This window comes from Saccopteryx bilineata, chromosome 10 (assembly GCF_036850765.1).
Source record: "Saccopteryx bilineata isolate mSacBil1 chromosome 10, mSacBil1_pri_phased_curated, whole genome shotgun sequence".
NCBI classification, from domain to species: domain Eukaryota; kingdom Metazoa; phylum Chordata; class Mammalia; order Chiroptera; family Emballonuridae; genus Saccopteryx; species Saccopteryx bilineata.
The window spans coordinates 57558990-57583993 of NC_089499.1; the positions used below are offsets into that span (position 1 = coordinate 57558990).

Genomic DNA, 25004 nt, shown 5'->3' on the forward strand with positions numbered 1-25004 from the left:
AAATAAATAAAATTGACATTGTCAATACTTTTCTTTTTCAAAAACTGAGTCACTGGGTTAAATGTACAATATTATTTGCTGAGATCAATTTTATTCTCTGAAAATGGCTGCACATTATCCTTCAAAGGCTTCAATGCATCAGGCCATGAGATTTATGTGGTACTCACTATCTTCAGATGTGTTCAGTACCAAGCGGAGGCTCATTAGAGGGAGCCTCCAGAAGGGGAGCACACAGAATCGCTTGGCAAAACACAGTTTAGGCCTAGGAGGAAAGCCAAGGATTCTTGACAACTTCAAGTGAGGTTGGGATCAACCTGTGCCAAAGCCCCCAACTGTGCTGAGTTGGTCTGACCTCCTGTGAGGGAACAGCCCCCGCCTCCACCCATAGCCTTAGCCACCAACAATTCTCCCTACATGACACAAGTTCCTGAATTTCAAAAGACTCTCCTATTTCTGTTTAGAAATTAGGCAACTCTTGTGCATACCTGATCCTGAGCTAAGAATGGTCCCTCCGTAGAGATCCAAAGCCAGCTGAGAGTAGGCAAAGCCAAAAACGGTGATGGTCAGGCCAACCAGCAGGGCCAGCTTGAGCAGGGACTCCAAAACCATGGTGGCCACAGCAATGTCCTCCTAGTACCAAGGAGAGGAAAGGAAGTGGGATGAATTATAAACTAAAAACTTCAGGCCACCAAAACCAAGATAGCCAGGATACTCGCCACCTTCCTCAAGAATGCCTGGGCTGGTCCTGGCTGGTTGGCTCAGTAGATAGAGCGTTGGCCCAGCATATGGACATCCTGGGTTCGATCTCTGATCAGGTCAGACATGAGAAATGACCATCAGCCCTGGCTGGTTATCTCAGCAGTAGAGCATCGGCCTGGTGTGTGGAAATCCCAGGTTCGATTCCTGGTCAGGGCACACAGGAGAAGCACCCATCTGCTTCTCCACCCCTCCCCCTTCTCTCTCTCTCTCTCTCCTCTTTCCATAGGCATGCTCAAATGAGCAAGTTGGCCCCAGGTGCTGAGGATGGCTCCATGGCCTCGCCTCAGCTGCTAAAATAGCTTGGTTGCCAAGCAATGGAGCAGCAGCCCCAGATGGGCAGAACATCAGCCCCAGACAGGGGTTGCCAGGTGAATCCCAATGGGTGCAAATGTGGGAGTCTGTTTCTCCACCTCCTTGCCTCTCACTTGATAAAATAAACAAACAACAAAAAAAAAGCCACCATCTGCTTCTCCTCCCTTCCCTCTCCCCCTTCTCTCCTTCTTCCCTTCTCGCAGCCAGTGGCTGGATAGATTCGACTGTTGGCCCAGGGCACTGAGGATAGCTCGGTTGATTTGAGCTTCAGCCCCAGACAGAGGTTGTTGGATGGATCCTGATCAGGGTGCATGTGGGAGTCTGTCTCTCTATCCCCCCTCCCCCTCACTTAAAAAAGAAAATGAATGCCTGGGCCAAGGAGCAGGTGCTGGTCACATTCTTCACCATCAGCAGCCTTGCTATAATTCTGCCCACCTTCAGCCTCTACACCCAGTAAACCACCATGACTGATCAGGTCACACACTAAAACCCCGTGCCCATCAAGATTATGGGAACATGCCTGACATGCCCAGCCACCCCCAGGACCTCCAGGGCCCAAGCTTCAAGTGACTGAAGAAACTGTGAACACCTCCACTGACATGGAGAAGGTACCCTCTTCTGTGGCCCCCAATAAAAATGTGAAAACTGAAAGAAAAAAAAAACCCGGTCTTCACATCTGGCCTTCCCCCTTTGCTGTTTTACAGATCACACTCTCAACTGGTGACAGGCATCATTGCTTTTCTAGAGCCTGCATTTCTTTCCATAAATTAGCAAATGAAAAAGGAGAGGCAATGTGTGCCTCCTTCAGGAGTACAGGGGACATTTAGTTTTTCACTTGGGATACATTATTTCATATGTTACTTAGGAAACACTCACTTTTCCCTCTCATGTTTATTCTTAAACGGGATAGCAAATTCTCACATTTCTAGCCAGCATTGCCAGTGTTCTTCTGACAAACATCTACAAGTCCTGAGGTCCCTGTCAATGTCCTTAGAAAAATATGCCTGAATCAAATTGAGAACCAGACTAGCTCATTGTGTGATACTGTACATGAACTACATTTTGCAAAATGTCTTCTAAGACATGTAAGAGGCTGGCTTAGCTTGCTTTTAATTCTAAAATAAGCCAGATATTTTCAGTGGTTTTAGAAAAAGGGAAGTTTATACAACCAAATGTTCCTGGATTAAAATCTCTACTGTATTTAGCAACCGAAGTATGTAGAATCTCACGTCAGAATGTAGCTCTGGGCACTTAACAGTCCTTAAGAACATTGAAAAACTGGTGTGGTGACAGAAACCGAAAGACCAGGTCATTTCTTCCTCAGATCCTAGGTCAGCCTTGCCCCAGTCTGCATCCCTTGGCTCACCTCTGGGTCTCACACCTAAGACTAGTGTGAGACAGATCAGACAGAAGGGAAACAGACTGTACCACATTCCTGTCTATTTATCTTGCAATTAGAGAGATAATTCATTTGAGACGGTGACATAAGAATGAAGACTACCTGCTTCTGAAGTGTGGCATCTTTTTCTCTCTCCAGCACCTTAGCAAAGAATACATAAAAACTCTCCTCTATTGGATGGAAAATTAACCTGGCCACGAGGGAGCCAAGATTGTTCACTATATCATACACACCTACAAAACAAAAGGGAGAAACAACAATTGTACTGGTTTTCCTCTTTGAATTTTCACAGCACTAGATACTTCTTTGCTAATTTAATTTTTTAAATGCATCTTTGAGATAACTATAGAGTCACATGTAGTTGTGAGAAATAACAGAGATCTAAGTACTCTTTACTCAGTCTACCTCAATAATAACATCTTGCCAAAATGATAGTACAATGTCACAACTAGGATACTGACATTAAAGGTCAAGACACAGAGCACTTCTATCACCAGAGCTTTTTTATAAAAGTCACTAATGCCCAGTTGACTTTTTTCTATTTTTATTTCCACTACTCTGAGGTTATATGCAAAAATAAATATGAAAAAAAATACTGAGACCTATCCAGTCACAGAAAAATGGGGTGAATCTTTGTGACCATGATGATAGCTCCGTTTTCTCTTCTCTTAGTACCTCCAGCCCCCAAAATGAGTATCAAAGTTCTGCAGAAAGCAGAGTAAGGGCAGGGGAGCTCAGCGAAGAACCTGCCACTTAAGTCACATGAGAAGGGAGAGTCAGTACACTACATATATTTATAAAGATCTATAATTTTCAATCTTCAGGAGTCATGTTTTTATTATATTCATTTTTTATAAGCCTTAGTTTCATTTTTGTTAAATATATCAAAATGTAAAGAAAAATGTTAGAAAGTATTTACTAACAGTATTCCACTTTAATTAAAACTACAGAATTTCACCTTACCCTGATCACCAAAATTTAATACATTCAAAAATGTCATCACATATCGCTCCCCTGCAAAGAGAAGAGCAAAATAATTAGCATTTCGAATGTACATTACTTTCTTGTTTCCTTTTCTCATTGCTATCAACTTTCACAGTTGGCAAATACTCTCAAAAGAGAAAAATTAGATAATCAATTAAAGAAACATTCCTTGTCCTAATGTTGATTTCAAATAATCTCAAAATAGTAACAATTTATTTATTTATTTATTTTAAAAAAAATTTTTTAAAAAATATTTTTCTGAAGTTGGAAATGGGGAGGCAGTCAGACTCCCGCATGCGCCCGACCAGGATCCACCTGGCATGCCCACCAGGGAGCAATGCTCTGCCCATCCAGGGCGTCGCTCTGTTGTGACCAGAGCCATTCTAGCGCCTGAGGCAGAGGCCATGGAGCCATCCTCAGCACCTGGGCCAACTTTGCTCCAATGGAGCCTTGGCTGCGGGAGGGGAAGAGAGAGACAGAGAGGAAGGAGAAGGGGAGGGGTGGAGGAGCAGATGGGTGCTTCTCCTGTGTGTCCTGGCCGGGAATTGAACCCGGGACTCCTGCACGCCAGGCCGACACTCTACCACTGAGCCAACCGGCCAGGGCCAAAATAGTAACAATTTAAAAAGTGCTGGGGGATTTATTGACAACAAATCTAAAACAGTTATAAACAAAACAAAATCAATAAAATCTGTTGGATAAGTTTTTTTTTAACTATGAGGAGATGATTAAAATATTAATAATGAAAATAATTGTCCAAATTTAAGGGAGGTCAGCTAATTTGAGTGTGAAAATTCTGTAAAATGAAAGGTCCAAAAAAAAAAAAAAAAAAAAAAAGAAAGGTCCATGGTTATGTGCACAGACTCATTAAAAGTTTCCTCTCCAGGTAGAGAAAGTTCCATGGAGGCTGGCAAGGCTCTGGAGCCCAAGTTCATGATTCAAATTTAACTCTAATGCCTTCACAGTGAAGACACCAGTCCAGAGCCCCGCTCCTCCATCCCCAATTTTCATGAATTCTCCTATTATCTGTGAATGAAAAGCACTGACCACTATGTAGATAGAATACTGAAAAGTGTTCACAGCCCCACAGAGCAAATTCTCACCTCCTAGCATCCTGCCTTTTTTTTTTTTTTTTTAAAGGCAATAAAAGCAGTGCTCTTCTCTCAAGTCTCTCTGGCCCTTACCTCCCTACAATCTCCTAGCTGCTGCATCAGCAGCAGGGACCTCCCTGGGTCCTCCCAGGCACTGGCCCCATGGCTGCACTCACTCCCATTTGCATCTCTGCACTGCTCCAACCCATTCTCACTGCTAATAGTCCAGCTGCTGCAAATCCAGCTAACCCTTGCTTTCACACCTTTAAATATACCTAATGTTTGTAAAAAGTCCATATTTCTTAATTCTGCATTTGAAGGCTTTTATAAACTAACCCCCAAGCTATCTATTTTATTTATTGTATTTATTTCTTTAGAGAGAAAAGGAAAAAGATGAAAAATATCAACTCATAGTTGCCAGTGTCTCCTTGCTCAAGCCAGCGACCTTGGGCTCAAGCCAGTGACCATGGGGTCAAGTCTATGATCCCACGCTCAAGCTGGTGATCCTGTGTTCAAGCCAGCGACCTCAGGTTTTTGAACCTGGGTCTTTAGCGTCCCAGGCCAACGCTCAATCCACTGTGCCACTGCCTGGTCAGCGCCCCTCCCCAACTATCTTTTTGGCCTCCCTTCACCAACCTCATCCGCACCTCCCACCGTCACATGGTCATCCTCTGCTACACCCTACCAGGCTGTAGCCTCCAGCTGCTCTGAGTCAGGCTCAACATTTCTGCAGGGAACTCCTTGTGTTCTGGCACAATAGGCCTTTCCTTCCTATGCTCTGTAAGCTCCTGGAGGGCAGGAACCAGGTCTCAGTCATCTCTGTGTCCCTGGTTTCCTAGCAGAGCACAAGGAAATGAGAGGGCACTCAGGAGATGCTGGTGAATGAGCTCACATTTCCAGTACAGTCCTCACAGCTCTGTACCAGACTTGTTGCGACACCTTAGTTGTTCATTAACTGCTTTCTCCTATGTGCCTTGACCGTGGGTCTTCAGCAGATGGAGTAACCCCTTGCTCAAGCCAGCGACCTTGGGTCCAAGCTGGTGAGCTTTGCTCAAACCAGATAAGCCCATGCTCAAACTGGCGACCTCGGGGTATCAAACCTGGGTCCTCCTCATCCAGGCTTAGCAGGGTGCTGGGGAGACAATGGTGGACAACACCCTCTCTGCTCTCAAGGAACTTACATATGATGCACACCTGAAACTAACATATTATTGAATGTCAACTATAATTAAAAAATTAAAAAACAAATTTTAAGTTAAAAAAATTATCTGAGTTGATCAGTAGAAATATTCAACAAAATAATTTAATTCCATTTTTTTAAGTGGGAGTCCAACACTCTATCCACTGTGCCACCGTCTGGTCAGGCTCTGTACCAGACTTAATCACACAAATGTGCATCTCTGATGAGAGAATGAGCTCCTTGAGACCGTGCCCTGCTACTCATTCATCTGTGTACTCCCAGCACCTGGCACACAATGTTCAGAGAATATGGGGGCAGCATATACATTTTTGCTACTACAGTGAATGATTTCAACTTTTTCAGAACTATAGTTTTAAAGAATCTGGGGGGGGGGGGGCCTGGCTGGTTAGCTCAGTAAGTTAAGAGCATTGTCTCAAAATAAAAAGGTTGCAGGTTCGATCCCTGGTCAGGGCACACACAGGAAGCAACTAAAAAAATGCAATACTGAGTGGAACAAATGCTCCTTTCCCTTTCCCTCTCTCTCCCTTCCTGTCTCTTTCTTAAAAAATGAATAAAAATTAAGCCCTGGCTGGATAGCTCAGTTGGTTGGAGCGCTGGCCCAGAGCACAGAGGTTGCTGGTTCGATTCCCCAGTCAGGGCACCTATAGGAGCAGCTTGATGTTGCTGTCTCTCTCTCCCTGCCTCTCTCAAAAAATAAATAAATAAGTAAATAAAAATAAAAAGAATCTGGAGGTCCTTGTCAAGCCACTTCCTTATTTCACAGCCATGGAGATTGCAGCCCTGAGAAGTTCCTAACATCCTCTACCAGTCAGGCCAGTGTGGCCCAACTGTGGAGCAAGCAAGCAGTGGTACCTACTTCAGACCTAGCTCAGGAGGGTTGAGTATGTGGCTAATTTACACCTGCTGCTACAAATACATGTCTAGCCACAGCAATCCAGACAACCAACTCAGAGCCACTACTTGGACTAGATCCATTCCTCCACTCATTTAAACTGCTCTTAAAACTTTTGGAGGGCTTGACTGATGGTAACACAGTAAATAGATCATTAACCTGGGATGCTGAGGGCCCAGGTTCAAAACCCGAGGTCTCTGGCTTCAGTGTGGGCTCATCTGGCCTGACTGCAGGCTCATCAGCTTGAGTGTGGAGTTGCTGGCTTGAGCAAGGGGTCACTGGCTTGGCTAGCGCTCTTCCCCCAATTAAGGACATGTGGAAAACAATGAACAACTAAAGTGTCACAACTATGAGCTGATGCTTCTCATCTCTCTCCCTTCCTCTCTCCCTCTCTCTCTCTCTCTCTCTCTCTCACACACACACACACACACTCACATGCGCATGTACATGCGTGTGCACACATGCATGCAAAACAAACAAAAAACTTTGGGAGGAAAAGAAAAGTGCATATCAGCATCCACCCTTTCCAAAACTTTAACAATAAGGTGAACTATCACAATACACAACTGCACAACAGATACCTTTATCAGCAAATAATGAATACCAGTCATGAGCCAGGCTTAGCAGGGTGCTGGGGAGACAATGGTGGACAACACCCTCTCTGCTCTCAAGGAACTTACATATGATGCACACCTGAAACTAACATATTATTGAATGTCAACTATAATTAAAAAATTAAAAAACAAATTTTAAGTTAAAAAAATTATCTGAGGCTTGACCTGTGGTGGCGCAGTGGATAAAGCGTCGACCTGGAAATGCTGAGGTCGCCGGTTCGAAACCCTGGGCTTGCCTGGTCAAGGCACATATGGGAGTTGATGCTTCCAGCTCCTCCCCCCTTCTCTCTCTCTGTCTCCCCTCCCTCTCTCTCTCTCTCTCTCTCTCTCCCCGCTCTAAAAAATGAAAAAAAAAAAAAAATTAAAAAAAAAAAAAAATTATCTGAGTTGATCAATTAGAAATATTCAACAAAATAATTTAATTCCATTTCACAAAAACAATTTTTCCCCTAATGATGAGTAGGAACTGACCAATTTGTAAAGAAATCATGTTTATTTTTTTAAGTGGGAGTATGGGAGATAGAGAAACAGACTCCTGTATGCAGTCCAACCAGGATCCACCCAGCAACCCCTGGCTGGGGGGGATTCTCAAATAAAACAAGCTATTTTTAGCACCTGATACTGAGGCTTGGACCAAACAAGCTATCCTCAGTGCCTGGGGCTGATGTTCAAACCAATCGAGCCACTGGCTGCGGGTCAGGAAGAGAGAGAGAAGGGGGAGAAGGAAAGGAAGAGAAGCAGATGGTTGCTTCTGATGTGTCTCCTGATCAGAGATAGAACTTGGGACGTCTGAACACTGGGCTAACGCACTATCCACTGAGCAAACTGGCCAGGGCCATATTACATTAACAAATTTTAAAGTATATTTATTTTTAGAGAGAGAGGAGGGAGGGAGGGAGGGAGAGAGAGAGAGAGAGAGAGAGAGAGAGAAGGGGGGAGGAGCAGGAAGCATCAACTCCCATATGTGACTTGACTAAGCAAGCCCAGGGCTTTGAACCGGCAACCTCAGCACTTCAAGTCTATGCTTTATCCACTGCACCACCACAGGTCAGGCCATATTATTTTATTAAAAGAAACTCTTTGGCTATTAGGATGCTACTAGATACAATACTCGCTTACTAAAAATAAATGAACAAAATATGAAAGAAAAAGAAAAGAAATACACTGATAGTTAAGGCACTCCACTCAGCTCACCAAAGGCTTCTGACCCTTACTTCTCTTAGAGTCCTCAAATGGTTTCACTTTTGTAATGGCCATGTAATAGGCTCAGGCTAGAAACATGTACTCTCAAAGCTCAGAGAGCCCTCAGACATCTCCTGGTCCTACCCCTTAATTCAGACAAGAAAAGTGAGGTTTACAGGGAGTTACTTCCCTTTGGAAGTATAATTAGTAAAAAAAAAAAAAAAAAAATGGGGGGAAGGAAAAATAACAAGATAATAATAATGATGGTTGTAGAGTGCTAAAATTATTGGAAACTTTTCTTTCCCCAAAATTTTATAACAGAGTCATATTATTTCTTTTAATAATTGACTTTAGAGAGACAGAGAGGAAGGGGGACTGGCGGAGGAGAGAGGGAAGGGGAGAGAGAGAGAGAGAGAGAGGCATTTATTTATTGTTCCACTTAGTTGTGCATTCACTGCTTGCTTCCATATGGTCCCTGACCGAGGATCAAACCCAAAACCTTGGCATTTGGGGATGACGCTCAAACCGACTGAGCTAACAGCCAGGGCAGGAGTTATTATTTTTATTATTAAAAAATAATTTTTCAAAAGATTTAAAAATATGTTCAGTAATAGATACATAGGTGTATAGACATATGAAATTTATATATAGAAACTACCACCTTCAGCAGCTTACAGCTGTCTCAGATCTCATTCTTTGACCTAAAGCTGGGTATAAATAAACCAACATACATACATACATACATACATACATAGAAAAACTAGATGTACTTATAGGTCCTTGCTGGCCCTCTGCATTGAGAGCTCTGTCAATGTTAAACCGGAAAGCTTAGAAAGTTGGAAAGCTTACCAAACTATTATACAAGTGAGTCTTATTGTCTGAGAAAATAAAATGATGAAAACCTGGTTCTTAAAGAAAGTTCAAAATGAAAAGAAGAAAGCGTATAAAAAGTTAATATAAAAAATATAAAATGAGGGAGAGACAAGATGGCGCTGGAGTAGGCGAACGTACCAGCATCTACCTCCCAGAACCAATGTGGATTACAAACTAATTTTATGAACTATCAACTGGAAAAACCAACTTTGGACTAAACTAAAAGGACTCTTCAACCCAGGAACGCTGAAGAAGCCACCCAGAGACTGGTAGGAAAAGCGGAAACGTGGAGAGAGCTGCCCAGCTTCTCGGAGCGAACGGCAGCAGGGAGAGACTCGCGTGGCGGGAAGTGAGTTTAGCAGAGGGGAAAGGGCCCTGAGCCCCAGGAACAAAGCCCCAGCCTGCAGCCCCAGAGCCCAGAAGAAGCATAAGGACAGTATTTAGCTTGAAACAAGTCAGGATACTGTTTGTGAGAGAGTCTGATTTCTCAGAACCAGGATCCTTCTTAAAGGGACCACGCAGAACATCTCTCTCACAAACACTCACCCGGGGCTCCTGGAGACGGAGGGAGAGGGGAGAGAACCACAGTAACAGAAAGAGAGTGCAATCTAGGAGGCATAGGGAGAAACATTTTTGGGAGATAGCCACTCTAACCCCTGGGACGAGTCACTCCCCAAAGCTGAAGTGAATATTTCCCCCGGAAACAGCAATACCAGCAAAGGGAAGCAGGAGAGCAGCCAAACAAGCTCCCCCGCGGCATTCAGAGCAGAGTCGCATAGAAGGAGGGAGCTTTCGGGTCTACGGTAGTGAGTCTTAGGGTCCGAGCTGCAACGCCCCCACCCACACGGCTGAGGGTGCACCGGAGAGCGGGCGGCAGCGGGAGACAAAAGCGAGGTTCTGCTGGCAGGGGCGGAAGCCGGCTGGCCACCAGTGGGCTCAGGTGTGAGCTCAATCTTGCCCGGCTAGGGAGAAGGGGGCGTGCAAAAGCGGCTAAGCTCAGCTGCCGGCAGCCTGTAATCCAGCCTCCGGGAGAAGGGCGGGAAACCCAGAAAGGGTAGAAACCAGCCCCGGAGCAAGGGCAGAGGAGCACATCCCTGCCCCGCCTGTGCAACCCAGGCTTGCGGTCTGACTTGGTAGCAGGCTCCTCCCGCGGGGGTGGAGCCAAAAGCCCAGAAGAGGCGGAGTTCCGCTACGAAGCTGAGCTTGGGCACGCAGCTTTTCCTGGTGGTAGAGCCAAGGCTAGCAGCTGTTCCTTGAGTGGGATCATCCTGCAAAGGCAGGGCGAAAGCTCGGAAACAGGCGGAGACCCGCAGCTGAGCAAAGGTGCTCGCCAGTGCCCTCAGGACCGAGCATAACATCACACACGGGGGCGGGGCAAAGGCCAAGGCCACCAACCCTTGTGCACCCGAGCACGTGATCACAGCCACTCACGTGAAGAGAAAATGCGGAGGCAGAGAAATACAGCACAAATAAACCAAGAGAAATCCCCAGAAAAGGACCTAAGTGAATCAGATATAACCAAATTACCAGATGCAGAGTTTAAAATAACGATTGTTAGGATGCTCAAAGATATTAGAACCACCATAGATGGCCATTACGAAAACCTAAATAAAGAGATAACAAATATAAAAAAGGACATTGAAATAATAAAAAAGAATCAGACAGAAATGACAAATACAATATCTGAAATAAAGAATACAATGGAAGGAATTAAAAGCAGGATGGATGAAGCAGAGAATCGAATCAGTGAGTTAGAGGACACAATAAATAAAGGCATGGAAGCAGAGCAGAAAAAAGAAAAGAGACTCAAAAAGTCTGAGGAAACTCTAAGAGAGCTCTGTGACAACATGAAGAGAAATAACATCCGCATCATAGGGGTTCCTGAAGAAGAAGAGAAAGAACAAGGGATAGAGACTTTGTTCAAACATATTATAGCGGAAAACTTCCCCCAATTAAGGCAGGAAAATATTTCACATGTTCAGGAAGCACAGAGAACTCCATTAAAGAGAAATCCAAAGAAACCAACACCAAGACACATCATAATTAAATTACCAAAGCTAAATGATAAAGAGAAAATATTAAAAGCTGCTAGAGAAAAAAAGACAATCACCTACAAAGGAGCCCCCATAAGGATGACATCTGACTTCTCAACAGAAACACTTGAGGCCAGAAGGGAATGGCAAGAAATATTCAAAGTAATGCAGAACAAGAACCTACAACCAAGACTACTTTATCCAGCAAGGCTATCATTTAAAATTGAAGGAGAAATAAAAAGCTTTACAGACAAAAAAAAACTAAAGGATTTCACTACAACCAAACCAAGGCTGCAAGAAATGCTAAGGGACCTGTTGTAAACAGATCAAAGGAAAAAAAGAATATAGCAAAAGAGAAAAACAGTTTTAAAGAAAAAAAATGGCAATAAACAATTACATATCAGTAATAACCTTAAATGTTAATGGATTAAATGATCCGATCAAGAGACATAGGGTAGCTGCGTGGATAAGAAAACAGGACCCATACATATGCTGTCTACAAGAGACACACCTTAAATCAAAAGATGCACACAGACTGAAGATAAAAGGATGGAAAAAAATATTTCACGCAAATGGAAATGAAAAAAAAGCTGGGGTAGCAATACTTATATCAGACAAAATGGACTTTAGAACAAAGACCATAGTTAGAGATAAAGAAGGTCACTACATAATGATAAAGGGAGCAATACAAAAGGAAGATATAACCATTATAAATATCTACGCACCTAATATAGGAGCACCTAAATATATAAAGCAGACTTTGATAGACTTAAAGGGTGAGATCAACAGCAATACTATAATAGTAGGAGATTTCAATACCCCATTAACATCATTAGATAGGTCCTCAAGAAAGAAAATTAACAAAGAAACAGCAGACTTAAAGGACATATTAGATGAACTCGATTTAACAGATATCTTCAGAACCTTTCACCCTAAAAGAGCAGAATATACATTCTTTTCAAGCGCTCATGGGACATTCTCTAGAATAGACCACATGTTAGGGCACAAAAGCGGGCTCAACAAATTTAAGAAGATTGAAATCATATCGAACACTTTCTCTGATCACAATGGCATCAAACTAGAAATCAACCACAATAGAAAAATTGAAAAACATTCAAACACTTGGAAACTAAATAGCACGTTATTAAACAATGAATGGGTTAACATTGAGATCAAAGAAGAAATTAAAAAATTCCTAGAAACAAACGATAATGAGCATACATCAACTCAAAATTTATGGGACACAGCAAAAGCAGTCCTGAGAGGGAAGTTTATAGCATTACAGGCATACCTCAAGAAGCTAGAAAAAGCTCAAATTAACAACTTAACCCTGCATCTAAAAGAACTAGAAAAAGAACAGCAAGTAAAGCCCAAATGTAGTAGAAGGAAGGAAATAATAAAGATCAGAGCAGAAATAAGTGACATAGAGGCTAAAGAAACAATACAGAGGATCAATGAAACCAGGAGCTGGTTCTTTGAAAAGGTAAACAAGATCGATGAACCTTTAACAAGACTCACCAAGAAAAAAAGAGAGAGGACTCAAATAAATAAAATTAGAAACAAGAGTGGAGAAATAACAACTGACACAACAGAAATACAAAATATTGTAAGAAAATACTATGAAGAACTGTACGCCAAAAAACTAGACAACCTAGATGAAATGGACAAATTCCTTGAATCATATAATCTTCCAAAAATCAATCTGGAAGAATCAGAAAACCTAAACAGACCAATTACAACAAATGAGATTGAAACAGCTATCAAAAAACTCCCAAAAAAGAAAAGTCCAGGGCCTGATGGCTTCACAAGTGAATTCTACCAAATATTCAAAGAAGAACTAACTCCTATCCTTCTCAAGCTATTTCAAAAAATTCAAGAGGAAGGAAGACTTCCAAACTCCTTTTATGAGGCGAGCATAATTCTGATTCCAAAACCAGGCAAAGACAACACAAAAAAAGAAAATTATAGGCCAATATCCCTGATGAACTTAGATGCAAAAATCCTCAATAAAATATTAGCAAACCGGATCCAGCAATATATGGAAAAAATCATACACCATGATCAAGTAGGATTTATTCTTGGGAGGCAAGGCTGGTACAATATTCGCAAATCAATCAATGTGATTCATCACATAAACAAAAGAAAGGAGAAAAACCACATGATAATTTCAATAGATGAAGAAAAAGCATTTGATAAAGTCCAGCACCCATTCATGATCAAAACTCTCAGCAAAGTGGGAATACAGGGAACATACCTCATGATAAAGGCCATCTATGACAAACCCATAGCCAACATAATACTCAATGGGCAAAAATTAAAAGCTATCCCCTTAAGATCAGGAACAAGGCAGGGTTGCCCCCTTTCACCACTCTTATTCAACATAGTTCTGGAAGTCCTCGCCACAGCAATCAGACAAGAAAAAGAAATAAAAGGCATCCAAATTGGAAAAGAAGAAGTAAAACTATCATTATTTGCAGATGACATGATATTGTATATAGAAAACCCTAAAGTTTCAGTCAAAAAACTACTAGACCTGATAAAAGAATTTGGCAAGGTGGCAGGATATAAAATCAATACTCAGAAATCAGAGGCATTTTTATACACTAATAATGAACTGTCAGAAAGAGAAATCAGGGAATCAATCCCCTTTACCATTGCAACCAAAAAAATAAAGTACCTAGGAATAAATCTAACCAAGGAGATTAAAGACTTGTACTCAGAAAATTATAAAACATTGATAAAAGAAATCAGGGAAGATACGAATAAGTGGAGGCATATACCGTGCTCATGGTTAGGAAGAATAAACATCATTAAAATGTCTATATTACCCAAAGTAATTTATAAATTCAATGCAATACCAATGAAAATACCAATGACTTACTTCAAAGACATAGAACACATATTCCAAAAATTTATATGGAACCAAAAAAGAACACGAATAGCCTCAGCAATCCTGAAAAGGAAGAAAAAAGCGGGAGGTATCACACTTCCAGATATCAAGTTATATTATAAGGCCATTGTACTCAAAACAGCATGGTACTGGCATAAGAACAGGCACATAGATCAATGGAACAGAACAGAGAACTCAGAAATAAACCCACAGCTCTATGGACAACTGATATTTGACAAAGGAGGTAAGACAATACAATGGAGTAAAGACAGCCTCTTCAACAAATGGTGTTGGGAAAACTGGACAGCTACCTGCAAAAAAATGAAACTAGACCACCAACTTACACCACTCACAAAAATAAACTCAAAATGGATAAAAGACTTGAATGTAAGCCATGAAACCATAAGCATTTTAGAAGAAAACATAGGCAGTAAGCTCTCTGACATCTCTCGCAGCAATATATTTGCTGATTTGTCTCCACAGGCAAGTGAAATAAAAGACAGGATAAACAAATGGGACTTTATCAAACTAAAAAGCTTCTGCACAGCTAAAGACAATAAGAACAGAATAAAAAGACAAACTACACAATGGGAGAATATATTTGACATAGCGTCTGATAAGGGGTTAATAACCAAAATTTATAAAGAACTTGTAAAACTTAATACCAGGAAGACAAACAATCCAATCCAAAAATGGGCAAAAGAAATGAATAGACATTTCTCCAAAGAGGACACACAGATGGCCAATAGGCATATGAAAAAATGTTCAACATCATTAATGATTAGAGAAATGCAAATTAAAACCACAATGAGATATCACCTCACACCAGTCAGAATGGCGCTCATCAATAAAACAACACAGAATAAGTGCTGGCGAGGATGTGGAGAAAAGGGAACCCTCCTACACTGCTGGTGGGAATGCAGACTGGTGCAGCCACTGTGGAAAACAGTATGGAGATACCTCAAGAAATTAAAAATCGAACTGCCTTTTGACCCAGCTATACCACTGTTAGGAATATACCCCAAGAACACCATAGCACTGTTTGAAAAGAAGAAAGGCACCCCCATGTTTATGGCAGCATTGTTCACAATAGCAAAGATTTGGAAACAGCCCAAGTGTCCATCAGAGGATGAGTGGATTAAAAAGCTTTGGTATATATATACTATGGAATACTACTCAGCCATAAGAAATGATGACATAGGATCTTTTACAACATGGATGGGCCTTGATAACATTATACTGAGTGAAAGAAGTAAATCAGAAAAAACTAAGAACTATATGTTTCCACACATAGGTGGGACATAAAGATGAGACCCTGTAACAGTGTTGGGGTTACAGGGTGGGGGGAGGAGAGGGAGGGGGTTGGGGGAGGGGAGGGGCACAAAGATCATGGCTTTTCAGCATTGGCCATATTCCCCCCTTAATCTATAGACAGATAGCAAATATTTACGTATGGTGTTCCCACTATAAAGACTGCTGTCTTAGGGACAAATGCTGACAAACTATTTCAGCAGTTCCTCCTTCTTCAAAGACTTATATGTAAACATAGAGCTCCATGTTTCATAGGACATACTCAAGCTCACTCCATGCTTCCTGGTGCTTTAGCACAAGGGAATGCCCCCCCCCTTTTTTTTTCTGTATTTTTTCTTTTATTTATTTATTTTTTGTATATTTCTGAGGATGGGGATGGGGAGGCAAGCAGACAGACTCCTGCATGCGCCTGACTGGGATCCACCTGGCATGCCTACCGGGGGGAATGCTCTGCCCATCTGGGATGTTGCTCTGTTACAACCGGAGTCATTCTAGCAACTAGGGCGGAGGCCATGGGGCCATCCTTAGTGCCCAGGGTGGATTTGCTCCGGTGGAGCCTTGGCTGTGGGCGGAAGGAGAGGGACCGGGAGGGGGGAGAAGGGGAGGGGTGGAGAGGTAGATGGGCGCTTCTCCTGTGTGCTCTGGCCGGGAATCGAACCCGGGAATCCTGCACACCAGGCCAATGACTCCGACGGGTCTACCATATCATGCTTTTTACTTAAAAAAAAAAATTCACATTTCTTTTGAAAGCTGATGAACAGAAGACACCAAATCTACCTTCTTTATTAGATCTAGCTAATAACACTGTTCTGTCTTTTTTCCAAATAGCTCCAGATATATGGAAAAGATTTATATAGGCGGATGGGGATCCTCAAACCCCTCAGCGAGATCTTCTGAGAATGGCTTTTAAGATACCTAGAGGCAGAAAAAGCCCAATAGAGATCAGGGGGAACTACCAGCTTTTAGGATACACCCTTAAAGGCTCCAGCACCCCAAAGGGGTCTCATAGGATGCCATCTGGGTCCTGCTTCAATAGTGGAAAGGAAGGTCATTGAGCTAAAGCCTGCCAGGCTTACACACCTCTGCTGTGAGGAAACAGGGACACTGGAAGGTGGGCTTCCCCCTCGCTCCTCTAAGGGAGGGTTCAGTCTCTTCCAGGCCTGCTCCAGCCACCTATGACCTAACCTTGCCCAGAATGCTGGGGTTTGCCACTGAAGGCTGAAGGTGCCCAGGGCCGTCGACCCCATCTACGACACTGTGGACGAGCCTAGGGTATTTCTTCCAAGAAGCAGGTAAACTGATCTCATTTGCACAAGGGCCACTTAACTATGTTTTGCCTGAATAGTCAGGTTCTTTATTCTTCCCTCAAAGATCTCTGTCGTGGGTGTTGATAGTCCTATTTTCTGCTGCTTTGCTTAATATATAGTGTTTCCTTTATTCCTCCTACCTCAATGCCCCACTCATATTTCAGGCTGGGACCTACTCTTAATTTAGAGCTCTCTTTCCTCCTTTTGCCAACTTGTATTATGAATTTACCTTTGCCACCCAGCTTAGTGTATCCCAAGGTTCTCTTTACCAGGCCACAGTCACAGAGCTCCAGGGAAAAGCAACCTGGTCTCAACTCTCCAGGCAGAGGAGAACAGAAGCTCCATATCCACGCATGCTGCAAATGGCTTTTTCCAGTCTACCTGAATCATTACCAGCTAGAAGCAGCGGTCATTGAGACTTGGACATGAGCTGCAAAGTATAGAATGGTGACAACAATTCCAGTGCCATACGGACTTTTCCTGTGGGGAACTTTCCTGGACTCCTGCTCCCTGTGACAGCTCCTAACAGACTGAACTGTGGTTGGGTTGCATTTTTCAGGGATTTGGCATGGTGAGGGGGCCAACTTGGACTTGGGGAACATGTTAAGGACACTACTCATTTATGGATTCTTGCTGTATTGGCCAAGAGTTTGCTTAAAGGCTTTTAATCACTGTAAAAAAAATAGAGGACTAGATGAAGAAGATGGGGCACATATACACCATGGTATATTATTCAGCTAGGAGAACTGGTGACATTGGATCACTTATAGCGGAATGGTGGAGTCTTGGTAGCATTGTGCGGAGTGAAATAAGCGAATCAGAAAAAAACAGGAACTGCAGGATTCCATACATTAGTGGGACATAAAAGCGAGACTGAGAGGCATGAACAGGAGTGTGGTGGCTATGGGGGGTGGGGGGAGGGAAGGAGGGAGAGGGGGAGGGGAGGGGGAGGGATACAGAGAGAACTGGATGGAGGGTGGCAGAGGACAATCTCTCTTTGGGTGATGGGTATGCAACATAACTAAATGACAAGATAACCTGGAAATGTTTTCTTTGAATGTATGTACCCTGATTTATTGATGTCACCCCATTAAAATAAAAATTTATTTATATATAAAAATAAAAAAATAAAAAAATATATATATAAAATGAGACTACAGATAGCTTTCTCTATTTTCTGATTTTTTCTATAATTAATATAATACATTTATTTAAATGATATAATATGTGGTTTTGAAATTAAACTTAGATTCCAATTAAGTTGTTCTTATAGGACCCTGAAGAAGTTATATAATCTCATTGACCCTCAGTTTCCTCATCCATAATAAATAAAGACAATATCTTTCTTACAAGGGTGTGGATTTAATTAGACAATGTGTAAAGTATCAAACTAAATAAATATTAGTTTTCCCTCCTTATATGAAAAGCTTCCATTTCCAAGGTTCCTCTGACCAGGGGCTGTACACAGCAGGTGGTCTGGATCTAAGTGACAGGAGTTCTGTGGAATCCCCTTACTTATACTATGACCTTTTACTTACCTTCTGTCAAAATCTGTTTCAAGAAAGACTGTTTGAAAAAACTCCAAGTCAGTTTAGCCTCCTTCCAATTTACAAAACCCTAAAAGAAAAAACAGAACAAAAAAATCGCAGGCATTACAAATCTAAGAGTACAATAATGCTACATGCAAGGCAAACTCATTTTGGTCCCTAAATGCCAACTTGGATGGTTTCCACTACTTTTTCATTTAATGCTATGCACACAGAGGCACACAAAAATACTGGCAAAGAATTTACATTCTTAAACATGAAGATAAAGCCTGACTAGTGGTTGCACAATGGGTAGACTGTTGACCTGGGACGCTGAGGTTCCAGGTGTGAAACCCCGAGGTTGCCATCTTGAGCACGGGCTTACGGATCACAGACATGACCCATGGTTGCTGGTTTGAACCCCAAGTTGCTGGCTTGCACAAGAGGTCACTGGCTCGGCTGGAGCCCCCCAACCAAGGCACATATGTATGAGAAGCAATCAATAAGCAACTAGAGTGATGCAACACCGCTCTGATGCTTCTCATCTCTCTCCCTTCCTGTTTCTCTCTCCCACTGCTAAAAACAAACAAACAAGCAAACAAAACGTGAAGACAGAATGTCTAGATAGGACAACCCCCTATAAGGGGCCTGCCCAGGATTCATTCACTATGACCCCTGATGAATTGTGCTGTCCTCTTGCTGCTACCTAGGCAGTAAGCTGACCACATCTCACACATACAGCTTGCAGTCAGTTATTTCCTTAAAAAATGTCTGAAGCATGCCAAACTGCAGAACAAATTCTGCTCCATTTTACTCCACATCTTATGCTATATTTAGCCATCCAGGATCCCTTTACATAAAGTATATAAACTTTGCTTGTATGTTTTCAAAAGAAAGTTAAGCTTTTCATGTTAGTTAAACCACTCAGAATTGGTATGACAGAGGAAGGGAAAGAAACAAAAACAAAACTTCTGGCATGGCTCTTCCAAAACTCCCAGGGGTCCTTAGGAAGAGCAGAGGTCAACCTTTTAAGAGATAGGCAGCCTCAAAGCCAGAGAGCTGAGCACAAAAAGGAAGATTGGGACAGCTAGCTGAACATGACTTCTCTTTTCTACCTCCATCAGTTCTCTCTGAGGTATCCTCCTCTATCATGAAGGAATCCTCCCAAACTATGCTTCCTTCGGGGCATCTGAACCTGGAGCAGATGCCAGAGGTAGCTCTAGTCCAGGAGTAAATCTTCCCAAATGAGGAAACAGGGCATCTCCTTTACCCAGAACAAAGAGCAGCAGGCTCCCTTCCACCACAAGGGGGCACTGTGGACCGTGTCATGTTTGGGGATCTGGTCCTGCCCACAGTCAGAAGCCATGGGCATAGCACCTTCTCTCTCTTACATTCCCCATGCCAGGTGATCCTCTGGGGGGCTCTGCACAGCACCACCTTGCTCTTTGAAGGAAACAAAGTTACAGCTGGTCCACAGGCTCTTCTGAAGCCTACTTGCCTGTAGGTTGTGAATGGGTTTGGAAAGATGACTGAGCTCTCCTTAAAAAGCTCTTTAGGGCCCTGGCCGGTTGGCTCAGCGGTAGAGTGTCGGCCTAGCGTGAGGAGGACCCGGGTTCGATTCCCGGCCAGGGCACACAGGAGAAGAGCCCATTTGCTTCTCCACCCCTCCACCGCGCCTTCCTCTCTGTCTCTCTCTTCCCCTCCCGCAGCCAAGGCTCCATTGGAGCAGAGATGGCCCGGGCGCTGGGGATGGCTCTGTGGCCTCTGCCTCAGGCGCTGGAGTGGCTCTGGTCGCAACATGGCGACGCCCAGGATGGGCAGAGCATCGCCCCCTGGTGGGCAGAGCGTCGCCCCTGGTGGGCGTGCCGGGTGGATCCCGGTCGGGCGCATGCGGGAGTCTGTCTGACTGTCTCTCCCTGTTTCCAGCTTCAGAAATAGCAAAAAAAAAAAAAAAAAAAAAAAGCTCTTTAGGAGGGTGAAATCATGCCAGTGTCTCTGATATAATACCTCACACTTGAGCATTCTTTTCTCCTAGTGCCTTCAATTTAAATGGACCCGTGGTTCAAAAGGAATTACCACATTACTTCCTTTGCCCAAAATGCTCATTAAGGACATAGAGGCAGGAAGTCCAGAGTTTGGGTTTCTTCTCAAAGGCATCTGCTAAGTGATATAAAAGAAGTGCATTCTTCGGGCTTTTACCATTCTGTTCAGAATGGACTTGTTACTTGGGACAGTTAAAAGGCCTATTTCACAAGAGTCAGGTTGGTACCGCTGAGCTGGTCTACAGGCTGTGACCTTCTCTGGAATCATCAAGTCATTCCACTGGGGAGTCTGTGGCCACCCTCCTGTCCCATGCCTTCCATAGCCTTCAAGCCCCACACAGCTCTCCTTCATCTCCCTCTTGCTCCAGGGCTATGGACTCTGCCCTAGCTTGTCCGTGCCCCATTTCCATCTGCCCACTGTTCTTAGCACTTCTCATCTGGATGACTGCCACCGCCTCCTTGTGGGCTTTTCACGTCAACCTTTCCTCTAGCCCAGCGGTTCTCAACCTGTGGGTCGCGACCCCAGCGGGGGTCGAACGACCAAAACACAGGGGTCGCCTAAGTAAGGCTTATAAAATGTATTGTATAATAAGGCTTTAGGCGACCCCTGTGTTTTGGTCGTTCGACCCCCGCCGGGGTCACGACCCACAGGTTGAGAAGCGCTGCTCTAGCCCATTCTTACCATAGTGAGGTTTGAACTTCAAGCCCAGCTCAGAGAATGGCGCTCAAACTGCAGCCTTCCAACTTCCTAGTGAAAAGGTCATGAGCAAGATACTTAACTTTGCTAAGGCTCAGTTTTCTCATCTGCAAAATGGGATAAGAGGTCCTATCTGTTGGAGCTGACTGAATGAGAGAAAACAAGATAATAAACCTGTATCAGAGGGTAAGCTCCTCAATACAGGCAATTAGATCATGACACTGTTCAAAATCTTTCATTAGGCTCCATGGCACTGTGGCCACCACTACCTGGTCCCAGCCCAGCAGGCCACCATTTGCTTCCTCTCCTTTCCCTAACTGTTCAGCCAACCTAAGTACCCCAGTCAATCCAAATTCCAACACAGTGATGGCACATAATAGGCTCTGAGCAAATGTTCTTCCTTCCTGCAGCCACAAATGCACATTTCTAACACACACACACACACACTCACCTCTGCCCACCATATGTCAAAAGCAGCTTTCTCCATGAAGCCTTACTTGATGCTCCCAGATGGAATTCATCAGTTTTTTGTTTCTATTTTGTAAACAGCAGGCAAACACACACACTGTTTTGCTCTGTTTTAGCTGAGTACACTTCTTAACTCCCCACCACAGTGCAAGTTCAGAGGGCAGAACTTGCCTGGTTAACCACCTTGTACAGTGGTTAACACAGAATCCTGCTTAATACATGCTTGGTGTGTTAAATTCCTTAGTTTGATTCAAATATTAGCAGATATCTCATACTAAATCACTCAGAAGTGTCAAGAATAAGAGATATAAAGGGAAGTCATTATTTGTGGGATCATTAATTTAAGACTAAATAAGTATCTTTAACCCTTTTAATACGAACATTCATGTACATCCTCGTGCCTCCTGACCATTCAGAGTACGACTGTACATGTACAATGGCAACATTTATTTTTTTTATTTTTTATTTTTTTGCATTTTTCTGAAGCTAGAAACAGGGAGAGACAGTCAGACAGACTCCTGCATGCGCCCGACCGGGATCCACCCAGCACGCCCACCAGGGGCGATGCTCTGCCCATCCTGGGCGTCGCCATGTTGCGACGAGAGCCACTCTAGTGCCTGGGGCAGAGGCCACAGAGCCATCCCCAGCGCCCGGGCCATCTTTGCTCCAATGGAGCCTTGGCTGCGGGAGGGGAAGAGAGAGACAGAGAGGAAGGCGCGGCAGAGGGGTGGAGAAGCAAATGGGCGCTTCTCCTGTGTGCCCTGGCCGGGAATCGAACCCGGGTCCTCCACACGCTAGGCCGACGCTCTACCGCTGAGCCAACCGGCCAGGGCCTGGCAACATTTAAAAAAAGCAAATGTACATTCTTCTTGTTTTCATAAATTGGCTATCAAACAAACATGATTTTAAGTTAATAAAACCGTAATTGTAACTAATTTCAATTTTTGAAAAAAAAACTCACTTTCAGGGGTCAGCGAGCATGAAAAAAACTCACTACTCAAAGGGTTAAAGAAGATTGAATTCTATAAGAATAGGAAATAAATCTCTCAATTTGGTCAAATTGAGTTTGAATATAATTGACCAGCTTTGTATGAAGACCCAGCTCAGAAAGCTGCTCCAGAATCAGGTTAGGCATGTTGCCAGTGGTAAAGTCGTCCACTGCATTCAAAACACATCTTGGCCCTGGATATCTGGCTCAGTGGATAGACCGTCAGCCCCACATATAGACATCCCAGGTTTGATTTCTGGTCAGGACACATAAGAGAAGCAACCATCTGCCTCTCTTCCCTTCCCTCCCCCCCTTTCTTTCTTCACCTCTCGCAGCCAGTTGCTTGACTGGTTCAAGTGTCAGTCCCAGGTGCTGAGGATAGCTCAGTTGGTCAGAGAGTTGGCCTTAGGCACTAAAAATAGTTCTGTTGATTTGAACATCATCTCAAGACAGGAGTTGCCAGGTGGATCCCGGTGGGGGCACATGCGGGAGTCTGTCTCACTATTTCCCTTCCTCTCACTTAAAAAAAACCCAAAAACCGCGTCTCATTTCTTTTCTCTTTTTTAAGAAACAAACTTGAACAATAAATTGTTTTACCAGGAACTTCCCAATCTTTATGTAAATAAATCACTTGAGGCAATAAGCCAAATTTTGGGGGGAAGACTATATAGCACAGAGATTAAACACATAGACAGACTAAGGTTAGTCCACAGGCAGAAGTTAGACAGAAGTATGTCCAAAACCAGCTGTGTGATTTCAGGTTAGTCAATTAACTCCTCTGATGCTGCTTTCTCATCTATAAAATGGAAACAACAGAATTTGCCCTCTAGGGTACTAAGAGGGCTAAAGACAAAAGTGCATGTAAAGTACTTAGCACACAGCCAGGCAAAGAGAAGCATATAGTCAATGGTAGTTATTATAAACGGCTCTGTGCCAAAGTTCAAATATTTTCACAAAACTCCTTGAGTCTTCAGAGGGCCCCCAAAGTTCATGTAGACCAACAATCTCACCTAAAACATGAGGACCCTGATGTCTGGAGAGAATCCTTCACATCTACACGTACTGCCTCCAAAATGCACAGGGAGCCTCTGAGGCCCAGCAATCGCCTTCCTCCATGTCTATATTCCAGCCAGCAGCCAGCAGGGGACTGTGCTCTGTCCCTCAGCAGGAACGGTATCACTGTGTATACAGTGCACACAGCCTTCTCAATCATCTTCCTCCATGTCTATACTCCAGCCAGCAGCCAGCAGCCAGCAGGGGACTGTGCTCTGTCCCTCAGCAGGAACGGTATCACTGTGTATACAGTGCACACAGCCTTCTCAATCACCTTCCTCCATGTCTATACTCCAGCCAGCAGCCAGCAGGGGACTGTGCTCTGTCCCTCAGCAGGAACGGTATCACTGTGTATACAGTGCACACAGCCTTCTCAGGGTCAAGGCTTCTGTCCCAGCACTATGAGCATGGGTACTTAGGACAGACTGCTAGGTTAGACTGCTGAGCTGTCACACTAATTGTTTGCCTTGCTAGGACATTTTGGTGAAGCTACTTCTGCTCTCACAGCAGCAGTGTGATGGTGTGATAGTATCAGCTGTCACTATGGACACCCAGTTGGGCCAGGCCAGTGATAAGCACCTTACGTACCCCACCCCATCGGCTCTCATAAGCATGTTAGGAGGGAGGAACTCTTATTATTCCCATTTAACAGATAAGGAAATGAAACTCGGAGTTCTGAGCCCATCACAGGATTAAATACACACTTGATAGACTTCTTTCATTACCCTCCTTCTCTTGCCTATATTAATGGTCCTAATGCTTCTTTCCAAAATACTGCTAGGGTGCAGGGACTGGCCCAGTGTGTAGAGCTGGACAGGCTTGGTACCAGTGAGCCCTGGGGAGCACTCAGGGGAGGGGACTCTCCTGCATGCTCAGGTCTGCTGGAAGGCAGAAGCTCCATACAAGAGAAGTGATCTCAAGTCCTAAGCCTCCATTCTAAGCCTGCAGATGAGGCACCGTGGTATGCCAAAATGGTCATGTTGATTTCAGTTAAAGATTAGGTCTAGTTGATCAGAATAGAGAACCCTTATCTAACAAATCAGAACATATCTGGCTTTGTAACATAAATCAGGTTTTTCTTGAAAAACTGTAGAGCAAGATTCCATAAATTCTGAGACTAAAATCCCAAATATTTTACCTCTTTTTAAAGTTATCACAAAAGAGGGATAAAGAGAAGTCCAGTCAGATAAATGCACCACACCCAGCCAGGAAACAGGCAGGGCAAAGGGAAAGTGGTCGGCCCGGAACGGAGCAGTGCACTGAGCAGAGGCAGTGCAGTACACCACATGTGCAACTCGGGGCCTCGGACAGCAGTCCTAATCCCACAAGAGTCAGGAAACAAAAGTCAATGCGCTAAGAGACTATGAAAACATTATGCCTCA

At 43.6% G+C, this 25004-nt stretch overlaps 1 protein-coding gene across 2 annotated transcripts in view; it reads right to left on the reverse strand.

The window, feature by feature from the left end:
- The window catches only part of RFT1 (RFT1 homolog), a 59360-nt gene that overhangs the window by 19795 nt on the left and 14561 nt on the right, over positions 1-25004 (reverse strand). For both annotated transcript variants that reach the window (XM_066245136.1, XM_066245135.1), the window contains exons 7-10: positions 18387-18465; positions 3434-3484; positions 2573-2703; positions 486-630 (exon numbers count right to left, since the gene is read on the reverse strand). In XM_066245136.1, coding sequence (XP_066101233.1) covers positions 486-630; positions 2573-2703; positions 3434-3484; positions 18387-18465 — 406 coding nt within the window. The remainder of the gene's footprint in view (positions 1-485; positions 631-2572; positions 2704-3433; positions 3485-18386; positions 18466-25004) is intronic.